This window comes from Sus scrofa, chromosome 11, assembly GCF_000003025.6.
Source record: "Sus scrofa isolate TJ Tabasco breed Duroc chromosome 11, Sscrofa11.1, whole genome shotgun sequence".
Classification (NCBI taxonomy): Eukaryota; Metazoa; Chordata; class Mammalia; order Artiodactyla; family Suidae; genus Sus; species Sus scrofa.
The window spans coordinates 42,108,402-42,127,472 of NC_010453.5; the positions used below are offsets into that span (position 1 = coordinate 42,108,402).

At 33.8% G+C, this 19,071-nt stretch overlaps 1 protein-coding gene across 3 annotated transcripts in view; it reads right to left on the bottom strand.

The window, feature by feature from the left end:
- KLHL1 (kelch like family member 1) overlaps positions 1–19,071 on the bottom strand; it is a 387,090-nt gene that overhangs the window by 74,560 nt on the left and 293,459 nt on the right. For all 3 annotated transcript variants that reach the window (XM_021065654.1, XM_003131017.4, XM_021065655.1), the window contains one exon: positions 1,644–1,868. In XM_021065654.1, the coding sequence (XP_020921313.1) occupies positions 1,644–1,868 (225 nt within the window). The remainder of the gene's footprint in view (positions 1–1,643; positions 1,869–19,071) is intronic.

The following is a 19,071-nucleotide window of genomic DNA, read 5'->3' on the forward strand; positions in this document are numbered from 1 at the left end:
AACTCAAAAGCTGAATTATCATTAATACTTGTTTTTGAAATGCTCTATGATTTTGACTACCTATGAATGTTTAAATCAGTGTATTTGCAATTAAACCCTGATATCTCTCTACTGTGTATTTCTAAATATATGAAATGTACTTAGTCGACTATCTGACATATTTCAGATCTTTGAAAATATAATTTGTTCTTCTTACAATCCACATGATAAAAAGTACAAATTCAGGAACTATATATATTAGATTCCTCTTCTTCAAATATTTGTATAGGACTTTACATTTTTTTTTTTTTTTGTCTTTTTAGGGCTGCACCTGTAGCATATGGAGGTTCCCAGGATAGGGGTCAAATCAGAGCTGTAGCTGCCAGCCTATACCACAGCCATAGCAACACTGGATTTGAGCCACGTATGCGACCTAGAATGCAGCTCATGGCAATGCCAGATCCTTAACTCACTGAGCACGGCCAGGGATCGAACCCATATCTTCATGGATACTAGTTGGGTTTGTTAAGCATTGAGCCATGATGGGAACTCCTGGACTTTACAATTTATAAGTGACTTCATATTCATTGTGCTGGGGACATGTCTCTCGGATCGTCAGTGTCAGAAAATGAGACACATGAGATATCGACAAGGCTCTTTACTTCTGCAAAAGGATGTGGGTACTCAAAAAGCATGCACAAGAAGAGACCTCCCTATTTATCCCTAATTCAGGTGATGTACCTGTCCCCTTCTTATTGGTCAGATTAGGGCACACATTCTTCTCAGTTGGCTAATTGTAAACAAATTGTTACTGGGAAAGTGGGGGGGGGGGTTGGGTGTCGCAAGAAAGCGTCTCAGCCAAAACTGGAGCAAAATGGAGTAAGCAAGATTTCCTTTGATAGAAAGACATTATGTTACTTTCCACAGTTGTCAGCATTAGATTTGTTACTTTCCACAGTTGTCAGCATTTAACAACCTTGAATTGGTGGCAAACCATGAAACGGACGCTGATAGTTTAATTGCTGGCCTGAAAATATGCCAGTATCATATGGTAGATTAAAAACTCACAACCAGATTTTCTGTATCCAAATATAATTCTCTCCGTCTCCAGGTTATTTACTCCATCATAGAGATCCAGTGAATCCTATCATATTGAGCCCTAGAGCCAGTCTCTGTGTCATTGTTTTCCTAAACCTAGATTGCCTTCTTGCCATGGAATTTTCAAGTTGGAATCAATTAAGTGCAATGATATATTTAGACTTACTTATCTAGTAATATGAGAGTAAGCCACATTAATTAAGTTTTCCTCTATTCACATTAATCATTATTTCCTCTAGGCTGCATTGCTTTGATCTCTCTGAGAGTTCTGCATTTTTTTCTTGATATCAAATAATTTTTGCAGGTTATATGAATGTCAGATTGTGAAAACTTTGAGGATAACGTGAGATCTACTTATTTTGGTATATTTAACATTGCTCTCAACAGTTTAATGTACATGATCAACAAAGGAAAATATAAACAATTTAAAGTAAATATTCCAAATAAGTCCACAGTTTAACCTAAAGTTAATGATAATTGATGACAGCAATATTATATTTTAGCATACATTTTTACTATCAATAAAATGTTTTTTATAAATAATATAAGTAAAAAAGAGATCTTACCTAGACCATGTCTATGTGTTGACATTGGTGGTAAGACGGTCCAAGTCTTGGTTTTGGGGTTGTAACATTCAACAGTATTCAGTGTCTTTAAGCCATCTCGACCTCCAATTACAAAGAGTTTGTCATCAATAACAGCCACACCAAACTGCAATCTCCTGCCATTCATCATCCCTGCCTGGATCCATAAATTTGTTCTGAGATCATATTTCTCTATGGTTGTAGCTCCTGATAAAACATAAAATCAAACAGTCACCATTTACCAAGAATCCAACAATCATCCCAAGATACTGTACAAATTAGAATGTGAAATATTCTTGTTGCATTCATTTTTCCTGAAGAAAAAAATGGCAGAAAAACAAAAGGAGTAGTTATTTAAATTTAAGTACTTTACTTTGGCAGACACTGATGATTAAAATAGACACAAATGTTCAGCTTGTTTAAATTACATAATAGTCTCATGCTAAACTATTTACTCAATAGAATCACCACAGGGCATGGCACAGTTTTGTGAATAGATTTTAAAACTTCTCTTTAACACTGTGTTATAAAAAAGTGTAACATAATTCTTAGCCTGAAAAGAAATTTATTACAGCCCTTTTAAATAACCAAGCTATGTATGTTACCTGTATAATTTCTGAAAGTGAAGTGAATTTAATAAATTATTTACCATGTTTCTCTTTAAATTTCTTATGCCTTTAAATAACAGGTGGTTTTAAAAATCAGTTTTAAAATATGTAAATAAATGCTAACTGTGATTTTTAAACCTTATTTTTAAAAAATGCATCCAGGGAATAACTTAATAGAATTTAGAGACATAAAATGATCTTCTATCCTTATCAATTAAGAGGATAGGTCTAAATAAAATAGCTTATCTTCCCTAAAATCTTTTTTTTTTGGTCTTTTTGCCATTTCTTAAAATCTTTTTATATATAAATTTCTATAATAAATCAGACAAAGAAAATAGAAATTGAAAGAATAAGCTAAATTGATGATGAGGTATGTTTTCATGGACTCAGTTAACACTTCATATTGCAAACATCTACCTGAACTAGGTTTATACAATAAAAATATAAGCCAGCAAACACTGATTTTACTTCAGTGTTTGATCTAAGAGTTTAGACAGATTTGTCAATGTTTCATCTTTAATAATTAAATATAACCACATTTATAAGTCAACATTCTTGTGTACTTTCACTTATGCATTAAAGATCATTTTACTTGTATTACAAGGTTGCAAATTAGAGAAAATATTCCTCCTGAGACTCATTTACTATTTCAAACCTAACCAGCAATGAACTAAACAAATATAAACAACTTAGCAGGAAAAATTTTGCTAATTGAAGTAAAAAATCATATTTTTTGCTCAATTTTTATTCAAAAGTAACAACGTAGTAATATAAATACTAATTTAGATGAATTAAATCTGTTTTTGATATTATTAAATTAAGAATTAATTTTCATAGGACTAAGTATGAAGTATTACAAGGCTATTATTATCTTTAGAATAAAAATAAACTGTAATATTCATAAAAGTCATTCCACACTACTTAGTAGCATAAGGTATATTATTTAAATAAATGTGCTGATTTTATGTTTAAATGGATTCATTATGTTTTATATGCAATGCTTTATTCAAATATGTACAAATTGAAATTCCAAGGTGAACTAAATCATTAAACAATTTCAAGGTCATCTGAATTCTCAAAGCTTGACAGCACTGGGATTTCACGAATGCCAAACTAAAAATTGAGTTGTATGCAAAAACCTCTCTCTTATGACTATCTCTTGACAAATTCTAGCAGAAAGTGTATATAAGGAAGTAAATAAGTAAAAAACTACTTTCCTTAATTTCCAAAACCTTGGTCAAAACCTTTGTAGGAAATTGATACAGTCATCTTTCTAAAAGAAAATCATTGAGAATGTGTGAAGTTAATGGCTACTGAGTAGCCAAAGATGGAAATAAACCAATATCCACAAACAAACGTGGTATATGCATATTTATATACCATTATTTGTTCATCAAAAGGAATGAAATACTGATTCATACTGCAACATGGATGAAACATGAAAAACTCACACTAAGTAAAAGAAAACAGTGAATCCATTTATATGGAATGTCCAGAATAGGCAAATCCATAGAGACAGGAGGCCAACTAGTGGTTTCCAGGGGCTAGGGGAGTAATGAAGACTAAGCACAAATGGGCAAGAGAGAGATGCCTTTGGATCTAATATTGGATTGTAATGATGGTTCCAACACAATAAATTTACTTGAAATCCTTGAATGTACACATAAAATGAAACAAATTTATGTATGCAAATTATATCTCAATACAATATTTTAAAAACACTTTGAGAATTAGAGGAGAAAGAAATAAAGTTCATGTCTTTGACAATTTATTACAGGCCATACAGAGCTCACTGTATGTATGCTGTATGTTGTTGATGTTGCTGTGGTTATGGGAGGAGTGGTGGTCTGAGGGGAAAGCAAGAATTTAGGTCTTTTAAAATAAAATAAAATAAAAATTAATTAATAGAAAAAAAGGTATTTTAAGTAAACTGCCTTTGGTCACACTCTATTAAAAATTTATACATCCTAGAATATTAAATTGTAGTTGATTAATTTTCACTTCTAGGTGGACCTAAATAAAGTCAAATAAGGAAAATCTACAACACAGAATTTATTGACTATATATTAATGTATCACTAACCATCCAAGTCTAAAATATAGATACGTCAAAAAAAAACAAATTTAAAAAACGTAAAGACTGATAATATTAGCAACAAAAACTTCTTATAAATATAACACGGAGTGAATTTCTTTGATTAGAAACATTAAAATAGAAATATGCTAATGCATTAACACGCAATTAATAGAAAAGCAATAAGAATATCATGTTAATGTTGAAAGATTACTTAAGTGTTCCTAAAATTAAATAACCCCATTAAATTTCCAACAAATTTAGAAAATGTGTAGTTTTGATATTGATATCGAAACACTTAGTTGACCTTAAACTGATGTGACTATTGTGGGAAGTATGTAGTGTTTGTGTGTGTGTGTGTGTGTGTGTGTGTGTGTGTGAAATAAAATATATAGAGCATTTAGGAAATGGAGGAGTTGACTATTTGATTTGTAACTTCCTATTTTAAATAGTTTGACATAAATGTATTCTAGTTCTAGAACTAAAATACTAATTTATTTTTTAAAAAACGGCTTTTGGTAATGCTAGTGATCTCATAGGAAAAAGATTTTTAAAAAGGTAAGTCAAAGCTTGTGGTTATTTTTTCTATCATTATTACTGAGCTACATTTTCTTTTACAGCAAAGAACTCATGTATTAAAACAACTTTATAGCAAAAAAATCCCACAGATATTAAAACACTATTACAAGTACACTTTATTTATTCATTTTCTTAATGCGTTCGTTGCATGTAAACCCATATATTTGACATTTTCCAATTAAATATTTATTTTTATAACTAACATTTGCCTAATATAAACCAAGCCCTTGCTATTTATATTATTATTAAAATTACTTTAAGTTTTTTTAAAGACTTGTTTTAAGGATATTTTTTCAATGTATAAAAAAATTTAAGAAGCATTTTCTAGATAATATTTATTAGAGGAGTTCCCCTAATGGTGCTGCAGGTTAAGTTTTCCTCATTGTCACTACAGTGGGTTCTGGCCACTACAGTGGCACTGGCTGCTGCTGTGGGGTGTGTTTGATCCCTGGCCCTGGAACTTTCACAAGCCATGGGTGTAGCCAAAATGAAAAAAAAATATATGCTATATAATTCTTCTATTCTTTGTTGAAAATGTCAGCAAGGGTGATTGAAAGGGAAAATGGCGTGCACAAATACACATAGACATTATGCTGTGGGCCTGCAAAAGGAGGTATTAATTTATTAAAAAATGATATATTCATTATCATGTACTATACATTCACAGGGAGACTGATCAAAAAGAATGTACTCAATACTCAAGACTTCATAATTGTGATAGTATTTTATCATAACACACCAATTTATTATTTAATCCACATTCACTGAAAGACCTACACAATGTGCAATTAAGTGACCCACATAGTCTGAGTACAAAATGGCAAAATTAAGTTATTATTGGACTAAATTTTGAAGAATTTAACTTATAATCTTAACCCTGATCCATCCTCAGAAGAGACACCAGAAATGGTTACAGTCAAGATTGTCACTAAGCTTGGTGTCAAGACTCATTGGGAACTATGTGCACAACCAGAATTTAATTTAACGCATGAGCATCTTTCCTGATTCTAAAGATTGTTATGGGAAAAGATAGCTTAACTTTATTTCGTTCTTCCCCTGAGACCCTTGGAAAAGCGTGGTTATCCCATAAAATATTTCTTAACAGCCCAGTAGGTCAATATCTAGTCCAGAAGATAATTTTTTTTTTTTCTTCAAAACAAACTGATTTTAGGCTGACGCGATGATATTCCTGGTTTTGAGTTGTTTCTATAGCTTGGTGCAAACTGATGACTTTGAACGGGTAATCTCCCATGATATACTTCAAGGTCAAAGAAAACGTGCTGAAATGGAACCTGAGCGACTGAATGAAGTTACTGAGGCAGATATCAAGTAGGGCAGTCCTCAAAAGGGCAAAGATGAAAGAATAATCCTTATTATGTTGCTTTTCTTTAGAAAAAGCCATTTAGTATTTTAAAGTCATCCCTCCCCAAGTTGCAAATTTTTAGGTTTCTCTGACACAGAATTGTAAGTGAATCATTTTCTTAGATTTATATGATGATTACTATTGAGTTAAATGCTTTATAAATTATCCAGTTATAGAATTGCAGTATGAAAAGCTATTCTTTAAAAGTTCTTGATAGTATCATTTGTCCAGTTCAAGCCAAGGAACTAAAAATCAGGCCAAGGTGGTTAATTTCACCTATCTATTTCAATTTCCATTTTTGCCTTTCAACAATACTGATAATGATGGAAAGTGTGATGAGAAAAATTCAGGATAAAATGATCTGGCCAAGTTCTTTGAATAGAAAGAGAAAAATATCAGTTCCCCACAGAGTTAGAAAATTTTTAAATTTTACATATATGAAAATCCAAGGTACCCATTAAATATTCAAATACCATAATATATGCTCCATAATAAAAATGATTCAATAAAAAAATCTCAAGGAAATTAAGTTTTTATTTCATAGTTAAGAATTAATGCTTTCTCTAATTTTTTTCACCAAGATTCCTATTATTATTAGCTATATTAAGAAAATTTGCTTTGAGTTCACATGAAAGATGTAAGGCTGTGTGATTAGACACCTGCAGGTTAATGAGAACTGCACACAGACCAGTGTCTGCAAGGACCCATCAACAACGAGGCAATACAATCCTGATAGTTTTAGTTCTTTCTCTTGCCCACTCAATCAATCACATTCTAAAGAAATAGTCACTGCTAAGTGGTGTTAATGTGTCATCAGCATACTTGATATATCTTTAACTAGGCTACATTTAGTGTTCACAGATAAGCAGAACAAGGTAATAATGCAAATGTACGCTTATTTTCTCTCCTTTACTTCCAAAATATATCATTTTGATTCTCAGCTTTTATCTCTCTGCTTATTCTTTTTTGAAAGTAAATATTCTCTTATAAATGCCATAGTCTAAGTCAGAGGGGCCTCTGCTTTCCAGCTGTCATGCTGTATACAGGATAGCACTGAGCGGCTGCTTTGTGTCAAGAAAAGAACAGTGCCTCTCACAGTCCTGATTTTCCTTCAACCAAAGCAAATCCCTTACATTTCTACTAAATGCACAATGGTATGAACTTAGATAAATTCACACATGTATACATCGCAGTATTTTCAAAAGTTTAATTTAGTATGAAAATATTTTTGGTGTGTATTTCAGTGTTGATACAAGATAAAATACTTTATTTTATACTAATACTTCTGTAAAGTTGGATCTTATACAAAATAAAAAGTAAGTAATTAAATGTATAACTACACTCCCCACCCAATATAGACACTGGAACTTCCTGAGGCACTGGTATTTTCACTTCTTCCATCTCTTGCTTACTCCAGAGAAATTGAGGTTGACATCAACTTCATCACTGAAATTATCTCTCTCTCTCTCAACAAGTATGGCTGCATTCCTTGAGTAATATGTATAGTTAATATGACTCAAGTGCAATAGAGTAAACTAAATGTGCTTATTCCCTTTGGTATTTATTCATGAATTTTTATCTTGGTATCAAATCATCACTTGAAAAGTGTATCATTATGTGTATAGATCATTATCTACAAGTCTACATTAGTATTTCTGAACCACATCGGTGCTGCAGGATCTTAAAAGGAATTTTTTAAAGTCAGGCATCAAAATTACCTCAGTGTGAAACAGAACTAACATAAAGTTCTTCAAAAGCTTTGACATTAAATAAAAATAAATCCAATAATTCTGTTATATCAAAGAATATTTCATGTGGACAAAAAAAAATCTCCAAAACCCAGGTTGTTATCTAACATGTGAGTGGTATTCTTAGGAGAACAAAAAGCATGAAAAGGCAAAAAAGGTTTAGTAATTATTAGCTATGGTAAAAACAGTACATTTTGGTGATTTATTTACTCATATATTTGTATGATTTTTAAGACACAAAGAGGTATTTTTGTGATGTTTTCCATGCATTTTCTGTTTGCAAGTCATGTATCTCATAACACAGGTTTATGCCTCTCATACATGAAATGAAGAGGTCTCAAAAAATACTTGTACATGACTGCTTACAGCAGTTTGGCAGTTTTTCTTGTAATAGCTAAAGCTGAAAATATTCCAAGTGTTCATCAACAGGAAACTGGATAAACAGATTACTATTAAGCAGTTTTTAAAGAATGAGCTATTGACGTATATGACACCATGGATGGATCATCAAAATATGTTGATTGACAGAAGTTTAGGTAAAAGAATATGAAACATGTGCTTATGAAGTTTAAACATAGGCCAAAAGATGGAGGAATAGGAAGAATTCGGACTCCTTTCCTACCACAGACTTACCAAAATTACAACTACATATACACAACTGTCTCCAAGAATGACCTGAAGACTAGTAGAAAAGGTTTTCCACAACTAAAGATAAAAAGATAAAGCCACAGTGAGATGAGTGGAAAGACCACATGCAATCTGGTCAGGATCCCCACCCTACGTCCAACACAGGAACCAGGTACAGGAAGGATATTACAGCTGTGGTGGTCATCCCTGAGTAGCAAAGGTTCTGAATATCATGTTACTCTCCTTAGTACTGGAGACCTGCACAGGGAAGTCAAACTCCCACAATATTTGGCTTTGAAAACAAGTGGATATACAGACCAATGGAAGATAATAGATAACCCAGAAATAAACCCAGACACCTATGGTCAATTAATCTTTGACAAAGGAGGCAAAAATATAAAAGGGGAAAAAGACAGTCTTTTCAGCAAGCATTGCTGGGAAACCTGGACAGCTGCATGTACGTCAATGAAACTGGAACACAATCTCAAACCATGCACACAAATAAACTCAAAATGGCTTAAAGACTTAAATGTAAGACAAGACATCATCAAACTCCTGGAAGAGAACATAGGCAAAACATTCTCTGACATCAACCTTACAAGTGTTTTCTCAGGTTAGTCTCCCAAGCAATAGAAATAAGAGCAAAAATAAACCAATGGAACCTAATCAAACTGACAAGGTTTTGCACAGCAAAGGAAATCATAAAAAAAAAAACAAAAAGACAACTTACAGAATAGGAGAAAATACTTTCAAATGAGGCAACTGACAAGGGCTTAATCTCCTGAATTATACAAACAACATATACAACTCAACAGTAAAAAGGCCAACAACTCAATTGAAAAATGTGAAAAAGACCTGAATAGACATTTCTCCAAAGAAGATATACAGATGGTCAACAAGCACATGAACAAATGCTCAACATCCCTGATTATTAAAGAAATGCAAATCAAAACTACTACGAGGTACCACCTCACATCAGTCAAAATGGCCATCATTAATAAGTCCACGTATAACAAATGCTGAAGGGGGTGTGGAGAAAAGGGAACCCTCCTGCCTACACTGTTGGTGGGAATGTAGCTTGGTACAACCACTATGGGAAACAGAACGGAGGTACCCCAGAAAACTAAATATAGAACTACCATATGACCCAGCAATCCCACTCTTGGGCATATATCCAGACAAAACTTTCTTTGAAAAAGATGCATGCACCTGTATGTTCACTGCAGTGCTATTCACAATAACCAAGACTTGGAAACAACCTAAATGTCCAACGACAGATGAATGGATTAAGAAGATGTGGTATCTATACACAATGGAAGCCCACTCATCCATAAAAGAGAACAAAATAATGTCATTTGCAGCAACATGGGTGGAAAAAGTGACCCTAATACTAAGTTAAGTAACTCAAAAAGAGAAGGAAAAATGCCAGATGATATCATTTATATTTGGAATGTAATATATGGCACAAATCTTTCCACAGAGAAGAAACTCATGGACTTGGAGAACAGACTTGTGGTTGCCGGGGGCAGGGGAGTGGGATGGACTGGGAATTTGGGGTTAATAGATGCAAACTATTGCCTTTGGAATGGATTAGCAATGAGATCCTGCTGTATAGCACTGGAAACTATATCTAGTCACTTATGATGGAGAAAGATAATGTGAAAAAAAAAAAAGAATGTATGCATGTATGTGTGACTGGGTCACCTTGCTGTACAGTAGAAAATTGACAGAATACTGTAAACCAGTTATAATGGAAAAAAAATAAAAATCTTTAAAATAAAAAATTAGAGAAAAAAAGTGGGGCTTATGTCTTGGAGAGTGGCAGGGTTGTAAGAAACCAAGAATTTTCTCTTAAAATCTCACAAAAAACTGACTTGCTATGAAGCTCAACTCAGAGGCACCAGTTTGAAAGCACCTGAGTCATACTGAGGAGTTTCATTGATATATCTTAGGTATGTCCCTGAGGGGCTTGGGTCTGTTGTAAATTTCTCTGGGTATAGAGGAGCTGGAGATGGCCCAATCTTTTTTTTTTTTTTTTTTTTTTTCCTCATCCTCTACTTAGCTGGCCCAGCACTGGTGGGTTACATTTCTTACTCTTCTCATCTAACTACTATCATAATGCAACACAGTCCAGGTTCACCTGTGGACCTGAACAAACCAGTGCCCTTCCAAAATGGTCACCTACCAGACCCAACATTCACCATCAGTCAGCAGCAGAGACCATCCAAACAGCTCTTTGTACCACTGGTCCTGGCAGGCACATTTCACTGGCAGTAGAGCCCATCCAAAGTGGCTCTCTACAATGTCAGATCAGGCAGATGTCCTAGATCAGCACATATTCCTCCACAGGGGCTCTCACACCAGGGGCTAGTCACTCATAAGAGATAACATGTACCAGTTGTGGCTGGGTCTTTCAGCCAGATGCATTACAGATCAGGGCCAGCCCCCTCACACTAGCCGTACCTGCAGTGATCACATCTGAGTCTAACAGGAGGGCACATGCAGCCCACACCAGGGATAATCTTGGAGTACCTCTCTTGCTAACCATGTGGGATATGCTATTGGGTCCCAAAGGATACCATCTACTCAAAGCCACGCTTTCAAGACTAAGAGATATAGCTGATGTAGTAGTATATAGGACCAAACACAAAGAATTAGGCAAAATGAGACAAAGATATATGTTCTAAATGAAAGAACAAGAGCAATCCTCTGGGGGAAAATAAAAAAGCTAAATAGAATGGAGATAAGCAATCTTCTAGAAAAGGAGTTCAACGTCATGGTCATAAAAATGCTCACTGAGATCAGAAGAAAATGAAAAAACACAGTGAGATCTTCAACAAAGTGCTAAAAATATAAAAAAAGAACAAATCATAGCTGAAGAATACAACTGACACACGAAATACAGAGGAGGTAATCAACAGCAGATTAGATGTTGCAAAAGAATGGATCAGTGATCTGGAAGACAGGCTAGTGGAAAAGACCCAATCAGAATAGTAAAAAGAAAAAAGAAATCAAAAGATAAAGATAGTTTAAGGGACTTCTGGGACAACATCAAACATACTAACATTAGCATTATAGGCTTCCTAGAAGGAGAAGAGAGAGAAAAAGAGAAAGAAAAACATTAGAAGAAATAATGGCTGAAAACACCCCTAAACTGGTGAAGGGAACAGACATTCAAGTCTAGAAAATACAGAGAGTTCCAGAGGTGAACTTATACCAAGACGACATCATATAATTATGTCAATAGATACAGAAAAGATTTTGACAAGATTCCACATTTATTTAAGATATAAAAGCTCTCAACAAAGTAGATGTAGGGGGAACATACTTCAACTTAATAAAGGTTATATATGACCATCCCACAGAAACATCATATTAATGGGGAAAAGCTAAAAGCATTTCCTCCAAGATCAGGAACAAGACAAGGATGCCCAGTCTTGCCACTTATATTCAATATATTGTTGAACATCCTGCTATAGAAATCATATAAGAGGAGTTCTCATCATGGCTGAGTGGTTAATGATTCTGACTAGGAACCATGAGGTTGTGGGTTTGATTTCTGGCCTTGCTCACTCGATTAAGGATCTGGTATTGCTGTGAGCTGTAGTGTAGGTTGCAGACGTGGCTCAGATCCCATGTTGCTGTGGCTGTGGTGTAGCCCAGCAGCTGCAGCTCTGATTAGACCCCTAGCTTGGGAACCTTACTATGCTGTGGGTGCAGCCCTAGAAAAGACAAAAAGACAAAAAAAATAAATTACATAAGAAAAAAATAAATAAATGATATTCAAAGGAGTTTGCATCATGGTTCAGCAGTTAATGAACTATTATCCATGAGGATGCAGGTTCGATCCCTGGCCTTGCTCAGTGGGTTAAGGATCTGGCGTTGCCATGAGCTGTGGTGTAGGCTGCAGACGTGGCTTGGATCCCGTGTTTCTGTGGCTCTGGAGTAGGCCAGTGGCTACAGCTCCGATTCAACCCCTAGCCTGGGAACCTCCATATGCCATAGGAGCGGCCCAAGAAATGGTAAAAAGACCAAAAAAAAAAAAAAAAAAAAGTCAGACAAAGACAAATATGGTATATTTTACTTTTTGGTGTATATGGTATATTTTACTTTATGGTATATATGGTATGTATGAAATATGGTATATTTTACTTTATGGTATATATGAAATCTAAACAAACAAACAAAACAAAAACAGACTTATGGATACAGTGAACCAAGGGCTAGTTGCTAGAGAAGATGGATGTGGAAGGTTGGACAAAATAAGTGAAAAAGATTAAAAAGAACAAACTTCTAGTTATAAAATACATGTCACAAGAATATAATATATTATATAAAAAATTTAGTCAATAGTACCATAATAATTTTGTGTAGTTATAGATGGTTAGTAGACTTACTGTAACCATGATTTTATAATGTGTTTAAATGTGAAAATAACTATCTTGTAACACATGAAATTAACATAATACTCTACATCAGTTATACTTCCTTATATATACATATATATCACCAGTTATATAATTTTGCCCTCCAAAATGATCACTTATTGAGGACCAATATCAAAGATTTACATTAACTTTTCTTCTTGAAGTGTCCTGTAAAATTTTTCAAGTAATGGCGATCTTTGTTTACAGTTTGCCTTTCAAAACTTTGAAAAATTTGAAGTAAAGGGGAGTTTCATAGTTCTAAAAAGTTTATATTGATACATATTATACAATATATATGTAAACACACATATACATGTGTCTTGTTCACTTTGGATATCTATTAATATTAGTTCAATAGGTTGTAATTTAAATATGGCAGGCAGTCACCGAAAGCCTATTGTTTCTGATGTCAGAAATGCAAAGTTCCTGTCTTTAAGTTGCTTATGATTTAGGAAAGGGAATTTAATCTATTCTATTATAACAAAAATATACTAATAAGTTTATATTTGTAGTTCAGAATATTTGCTAACAATGCTTCAGATCCAAGATATGTATTGATTTCTATTTAAGATCAGGCATGGATTTGAATTGCATTTGCTATGGGAATAATACGTAAGGATTTGATCAAGTTGTTAGTGAGTCATCATCTACATCATAATCAGAACTGTTCTAATTTTTTTTTTTTTGGTCTTTTTGCAATTTCTTGGGCCTCTCCCGTGGCATAGGGAGGTTCCCAGGCTAGGGGTCCAATCAGAGCTGTAGCCGCCAGCCTACACCACAGCCACAGCAACGTGGGATCTGAGCCATGTCTGCAACCTATGCCACAGCTCACAGCAATGCCAGATCCTTAACCCACTGAGCAAGGCCAGGGATCGAACCGGCAACCTCATGCTTCCTAGTTGGATTCGTTAACCACTGAGCCATGATGGAAACTCCAGAACTGTTCTAATTTACTACATGATATACTTTAATATTTTGAGGTAGAATTATTATCTTCATTAGAGGTGTGGAAGAAGTCACATATGAATATAGTATTACCAAATTTGTGAATACTCAAAAATCATCTAGCCATGGAAACATTAATGACCTACTTTATAAATATGTAAAAAGTGGGAATTGTCAAGATTGTTAATAGTTTAATTCTAAACAAAACACTCTCCAAAGAGTATAGAGCATAAAACAAAATAATCTGTGGAGAAAAACTCAAAATGCAAAATAAAAAGGGAGCTTATGTTTTTTAAAAAATAGAAGACATGCTAATGTGCCCTCTAATTGAAATGATGGTAAATCTGGGCAAACTGCAACAATAGCACTAGTTTTTGTTTTTTGTTTTTGCACTGCTGCACTTAAACACAACACAAACTTTCCAGGAAAAAAACTTCAGACAAATAGCTGAAGAACAGTGAGGTGAAACCTGGGGTCAAAAGCACCAACTGAGTACAAAAGACAGCATTTCCTTGCAGTAGCTGTCTATACCTACAATAGAATCTGGACGCCTGCCTTGTGCCAAACATCAGGTGGGGGAGTGATCCAGAGACTTGCATTCAGCTTGGAGTATTGAAGAGGATTACTAATGCTCTTTGTCACTGGTAGCCCTGGTTCTTGGTTAAAATTGACTCATACTTGATGGAGAAAGGTATGAAGGATTTAAATATAAAATGGAACCAGAAAATATGAAATAGAGAATCTCATGCATGTGCCCTCATTAAGATGATATTTAAGAACCAAGAGACTGATTTCCCAGAGATGTTTTATTTAAAGGCCAAACATTAATAGCCATCTGCCAAGAATCTTTCCCTATCCTCAAGGCAATGAAACTAACTTCTTGGATTCTGCTTGGAATCCACCCTCTTTGCACTCCCTGTTTATAAATAAAGGCCATCCCAAACCTTCAATGGGCTGGGCTGTAGCTTGCTAGAGACTGCACTTCCCAAATTGCAATATCTTAACTATGTCAGGAATAAACTCAGTTTCTGGTAATTATAGCTTGCCTCAGTCTACCTCTGTATTTAGGTTGACAAAATCATCTTCAATTAGGACCCCAAAAGCTCTACAGAATAATGAAATTAACTATAACTTCAAAGCAATCTTAGCAAACACTTAAAAGAAGCAAACTAATGTGAATGAGACTTGTCAAGAACGACAAACAAAAAAGGACCAGTCTTTCTGACTCAATTCCAATTTCTCGTTGAACAAACATCTTTGCATGGATATCCCCCAGGCACCTCCATTGTAAAAGGATCAATAGAAATAATATCTAGAAAGGATTTTATAAAATCCTTAACTTACTAAATACATGGCTATTGTTGATGTAGTCAAAATCAATTTTGTTTCCAAACCTGCTTTTCCTCTTGTTAATGGTGTCACCCGCCCTCCCATCATCCACATTTGAAACCAAAGAATAATTTCTCAGCTCTGTCTCTCCTTTCTCCTTATTTTCAATTAGTCATCAAGCCCTATTATTCAGTGTCTTCTTCTTTCCATTTCTATTGTCAACACCCTATATCAGAGCACAATCAACTCTTATACTTTTAAAAAAGCTCCCTAAATCATCACCCAATTTCCAGATCCAGTGAAAATCTTTCCTGAACTCTTTCCTCCAACTTAAAAACCCTTCACCAATATATATGCCTTTTTAAATGCCACTCATTCCTCAGGATCCCTACTAGACTAGCCTCTGTTTGGATACATGCAATTTCTTGTTTACTTTCTGCTATGTTAATGATAGTAACAATGATTGTATCTAAATAATAGGCTAATAGTTGGTTTTCCTTTTTTTATTTAGGGTTTTGTATATTTACATATTTTCAATATGTGTTCATAAATAGAATGAAACAAAGTGTATCTTCAAAAAATACTATTTCTGTGAATACAAAACCAAATTATTTCTATTGCTATGGAATTGTCTACAACATCAGAAAATAAATTCAATAGATTTTTGATACAAATATATTCCATTAAACAAGAGCATCAAATTTTATTTCATAGCTTACATGAATCACACATGAGTGTAAGTCATTGAAAGCACTTGAGAGTAAGCAATTAATGTTTCACTTTAAACCAAACTTTTAAAGGATTTATGATAATTCTTGTGTGATTTGTAATACAATTCTTACCAAAACAAGAGCAATTTATTGGTAGCATCCATTGCCTTGATTTAAATCTGCATTTGATGTCAGTTGAGAGCATTTAAACATTTGTTCTCAGGAGTTCCCTTTGTGGCTCAGTGGTTAACGAACCCCACTAGGACCCATGAGGATGCAGGTTTGATCCCTGGCCTCACAAAGTGGGTTAAGGATCCAGTGTTGCCGTAAGCTGTGGGGTAGGTCGAAGATGTGGTTCAGATCCTGTGTTGTTGTGACTGTGGTGTAGGCCAGCAGCGGTAGCTCCAATTAGATCCTTAGCCTAGGAATTTCCATATGCTGTGAGGGCAGCCCTAGTAAGTAAAAATAGAATAAAATAAAACAAACAAAAGTTGTTCTAGTAGAAGCTGCTTTTTAAAAAAATGTATTGCTTTTTTTGTAAAATGGTGTTTGATAGTATATGTCCCCTCATTTCTCATTCATAGCAGGTAGAACAAACATGAATAAATATGTTAATGATTTAATTAGCCTTAAATATGCTACAGATAACTACATTGTTAAAGATTTATTTTTCAGTATTTTCCAGTTATGGCAATGAATTAAATCACATTTTTCAAGACATACTGCTAACTTCATTTATGACTTGATTCCTTTCTCTCATATGATTCATGTGATGCCTAATTCTTGAATGTTGTTTAAGGCATTCAACTTGTTGAATGTATAAAAGGCATTCAACCTGTACATAATGCTATTCATACAAATGCCATTTCTATGAATACCTTGTTTTCCTGTCTTCTTCCCTGTGTCACATTATTGCTATTTCATAGAACCCCTATAGTTTCACGCTGCCCAAAGATCCCAGATGGCTTGCTTTATTCTGTAACCTTATTAGGAAATTCAGCCAGGGTTCTCTGATAATTTTTTAGCAGTAAACAAATATGTTGGAATGCCTTGTATTAGTTTCAGGCTCTTTACATACACCATCTCATTTAATCATTGTAATTGTTACAGAAACGCAATATAATATCGAGAAAGGTTAAGTTAAACTAGAGATTTTAAGTAACCCTTTTGGATTTGAACAGGCATCTCTCTGTTTTCAAAGCCTACTTTCTCCACTAGGAACATCACCTACTTTCTATGATGTTTAGATTTCATATAGAATCTACCCTGCTAAGCATTTCCCTGAGGTCTGCTTATGTTCTTCCTCCACTACCATGCTGCTTTCATTTCTCCACTGGCTATATTCCAGTCATAAGGGATTTCTCTTCATTTTTGAAGATGTCACACTTCAACAGAAAACTTTCACATTTAATATACCTCTAGTATGGAATACACTACTCCATCCACTCTGCCACTTCAATAATGTGATACACTTTCTCTGTACTTCTCTATTTTTGTAGACTAGATTAGATTGTGTTCTAAGCATAAAACTGTTTGCACTTGCAAGTGCCTTCTTGTAATGCTCATTTTATTTATAAATATTTTGTTTACTATTCACTTGCTCAGGTTAACCTGGAAGCTCTATAAAGTAGGGGTAATATTCATAATGTTCTCCATGGTACATAATTTCTTAACACAGAGCCTGGCACAAAATAGATGTGCAAAAAAAGTGCATCATTGAAGACTGCATGTATGTATGAATATAACAAGAAAGGAGAGGAAAAGAGAAAAATGGTGCTCTGAATTTTCATATCTACAGAAAATCTACAAGGGTTGTACCCACAGTTTATCAATCCTCTAAGAAGTATTATCATCTGAATCCCAGTAATTATGGAGCTGAAGAGGAATTCAATGAAATGTTTATATAGCCTTAAAAGGGACAATATAAATATGTAAATAATTCCTCCAAACACAAAGTGAGTATTGTAGATCATTGTATTGAATTGTAGTATATTGTGCTGTATTATTTTTAAAATTAGCCATGCAAATTAAATTCCAATTTTTTGCTGAATATATATATTTTTGATTTCTTTATCTATTTTTACAGTTTAATTTCCTTTTCTACATTACCTTTCAGAAAAAGAGAACACAATTTTAAGATAAAATCTTAGTGCCTTTTTAGAAAGAACACAAGTTAATAAGGTGTGGAAAACACATTTTAAGCAGTAAAAGCACTATGCAAATACTAGGAATTACCTTGAAAATGTCCTAGTTGTTCTTTCAGTCTCTTGAAACATTGGGCGTCTCTACATTCCTGCTGCAACAGGAAAAGCAGGTCCTCTGAATTTTGGTATTGTCAGATTTTTATCTAAGTTTATAAGATACATTTAATGTCCCATTGCTTGATGGCTGAGGATATGGTAAGAATTCCTGAAGGGTCCTTCAAAAAGATTTTTTTTTTCTGTTTTAGTGCTGATTTAATCAATAATAATTTTTAAATAACCTGTTTTACCACATTTTTTAATCATCTGGGATTAATAGATAAGTGTAAGAGTAAATAAATTGATAGTATTATTCATTTCTAAAATGAAAGAGATTCAGCATCCCTCAGAAAGTTTAATTTCTGAAGAATTTCTTCAGTCCCAGAAACTTACTGTAAAAGATTAAAGAAATTAAAATGCTAACAAACAGCTTAATTCCATAGAGGCCTTATTCTTTTTTTTTTTAATATTATGACAATTTTATTTAAAGATGCCAAATTAAAAACTTTAAATTAGTCATTACTTTTGGCTCTTTTGGCATGGTGATTTTTGTACTAATGTTAATTTATTTTTTATTGTTCAATCCTAGTCATGGGCTAAACTGATTCAATGTTTCTTTCTTTTTCTTTCTTTCTTTCTCTTTCTTTCTTTCTTTTTTTCTTTCTTTCTTTCTTTCTTTCTTTGTATTTACTATTCTTTATTTTTTAAAATATTTACAAATAGAATTGTTCTTGTATGGGCATTCTTCTGTAGAATATAGT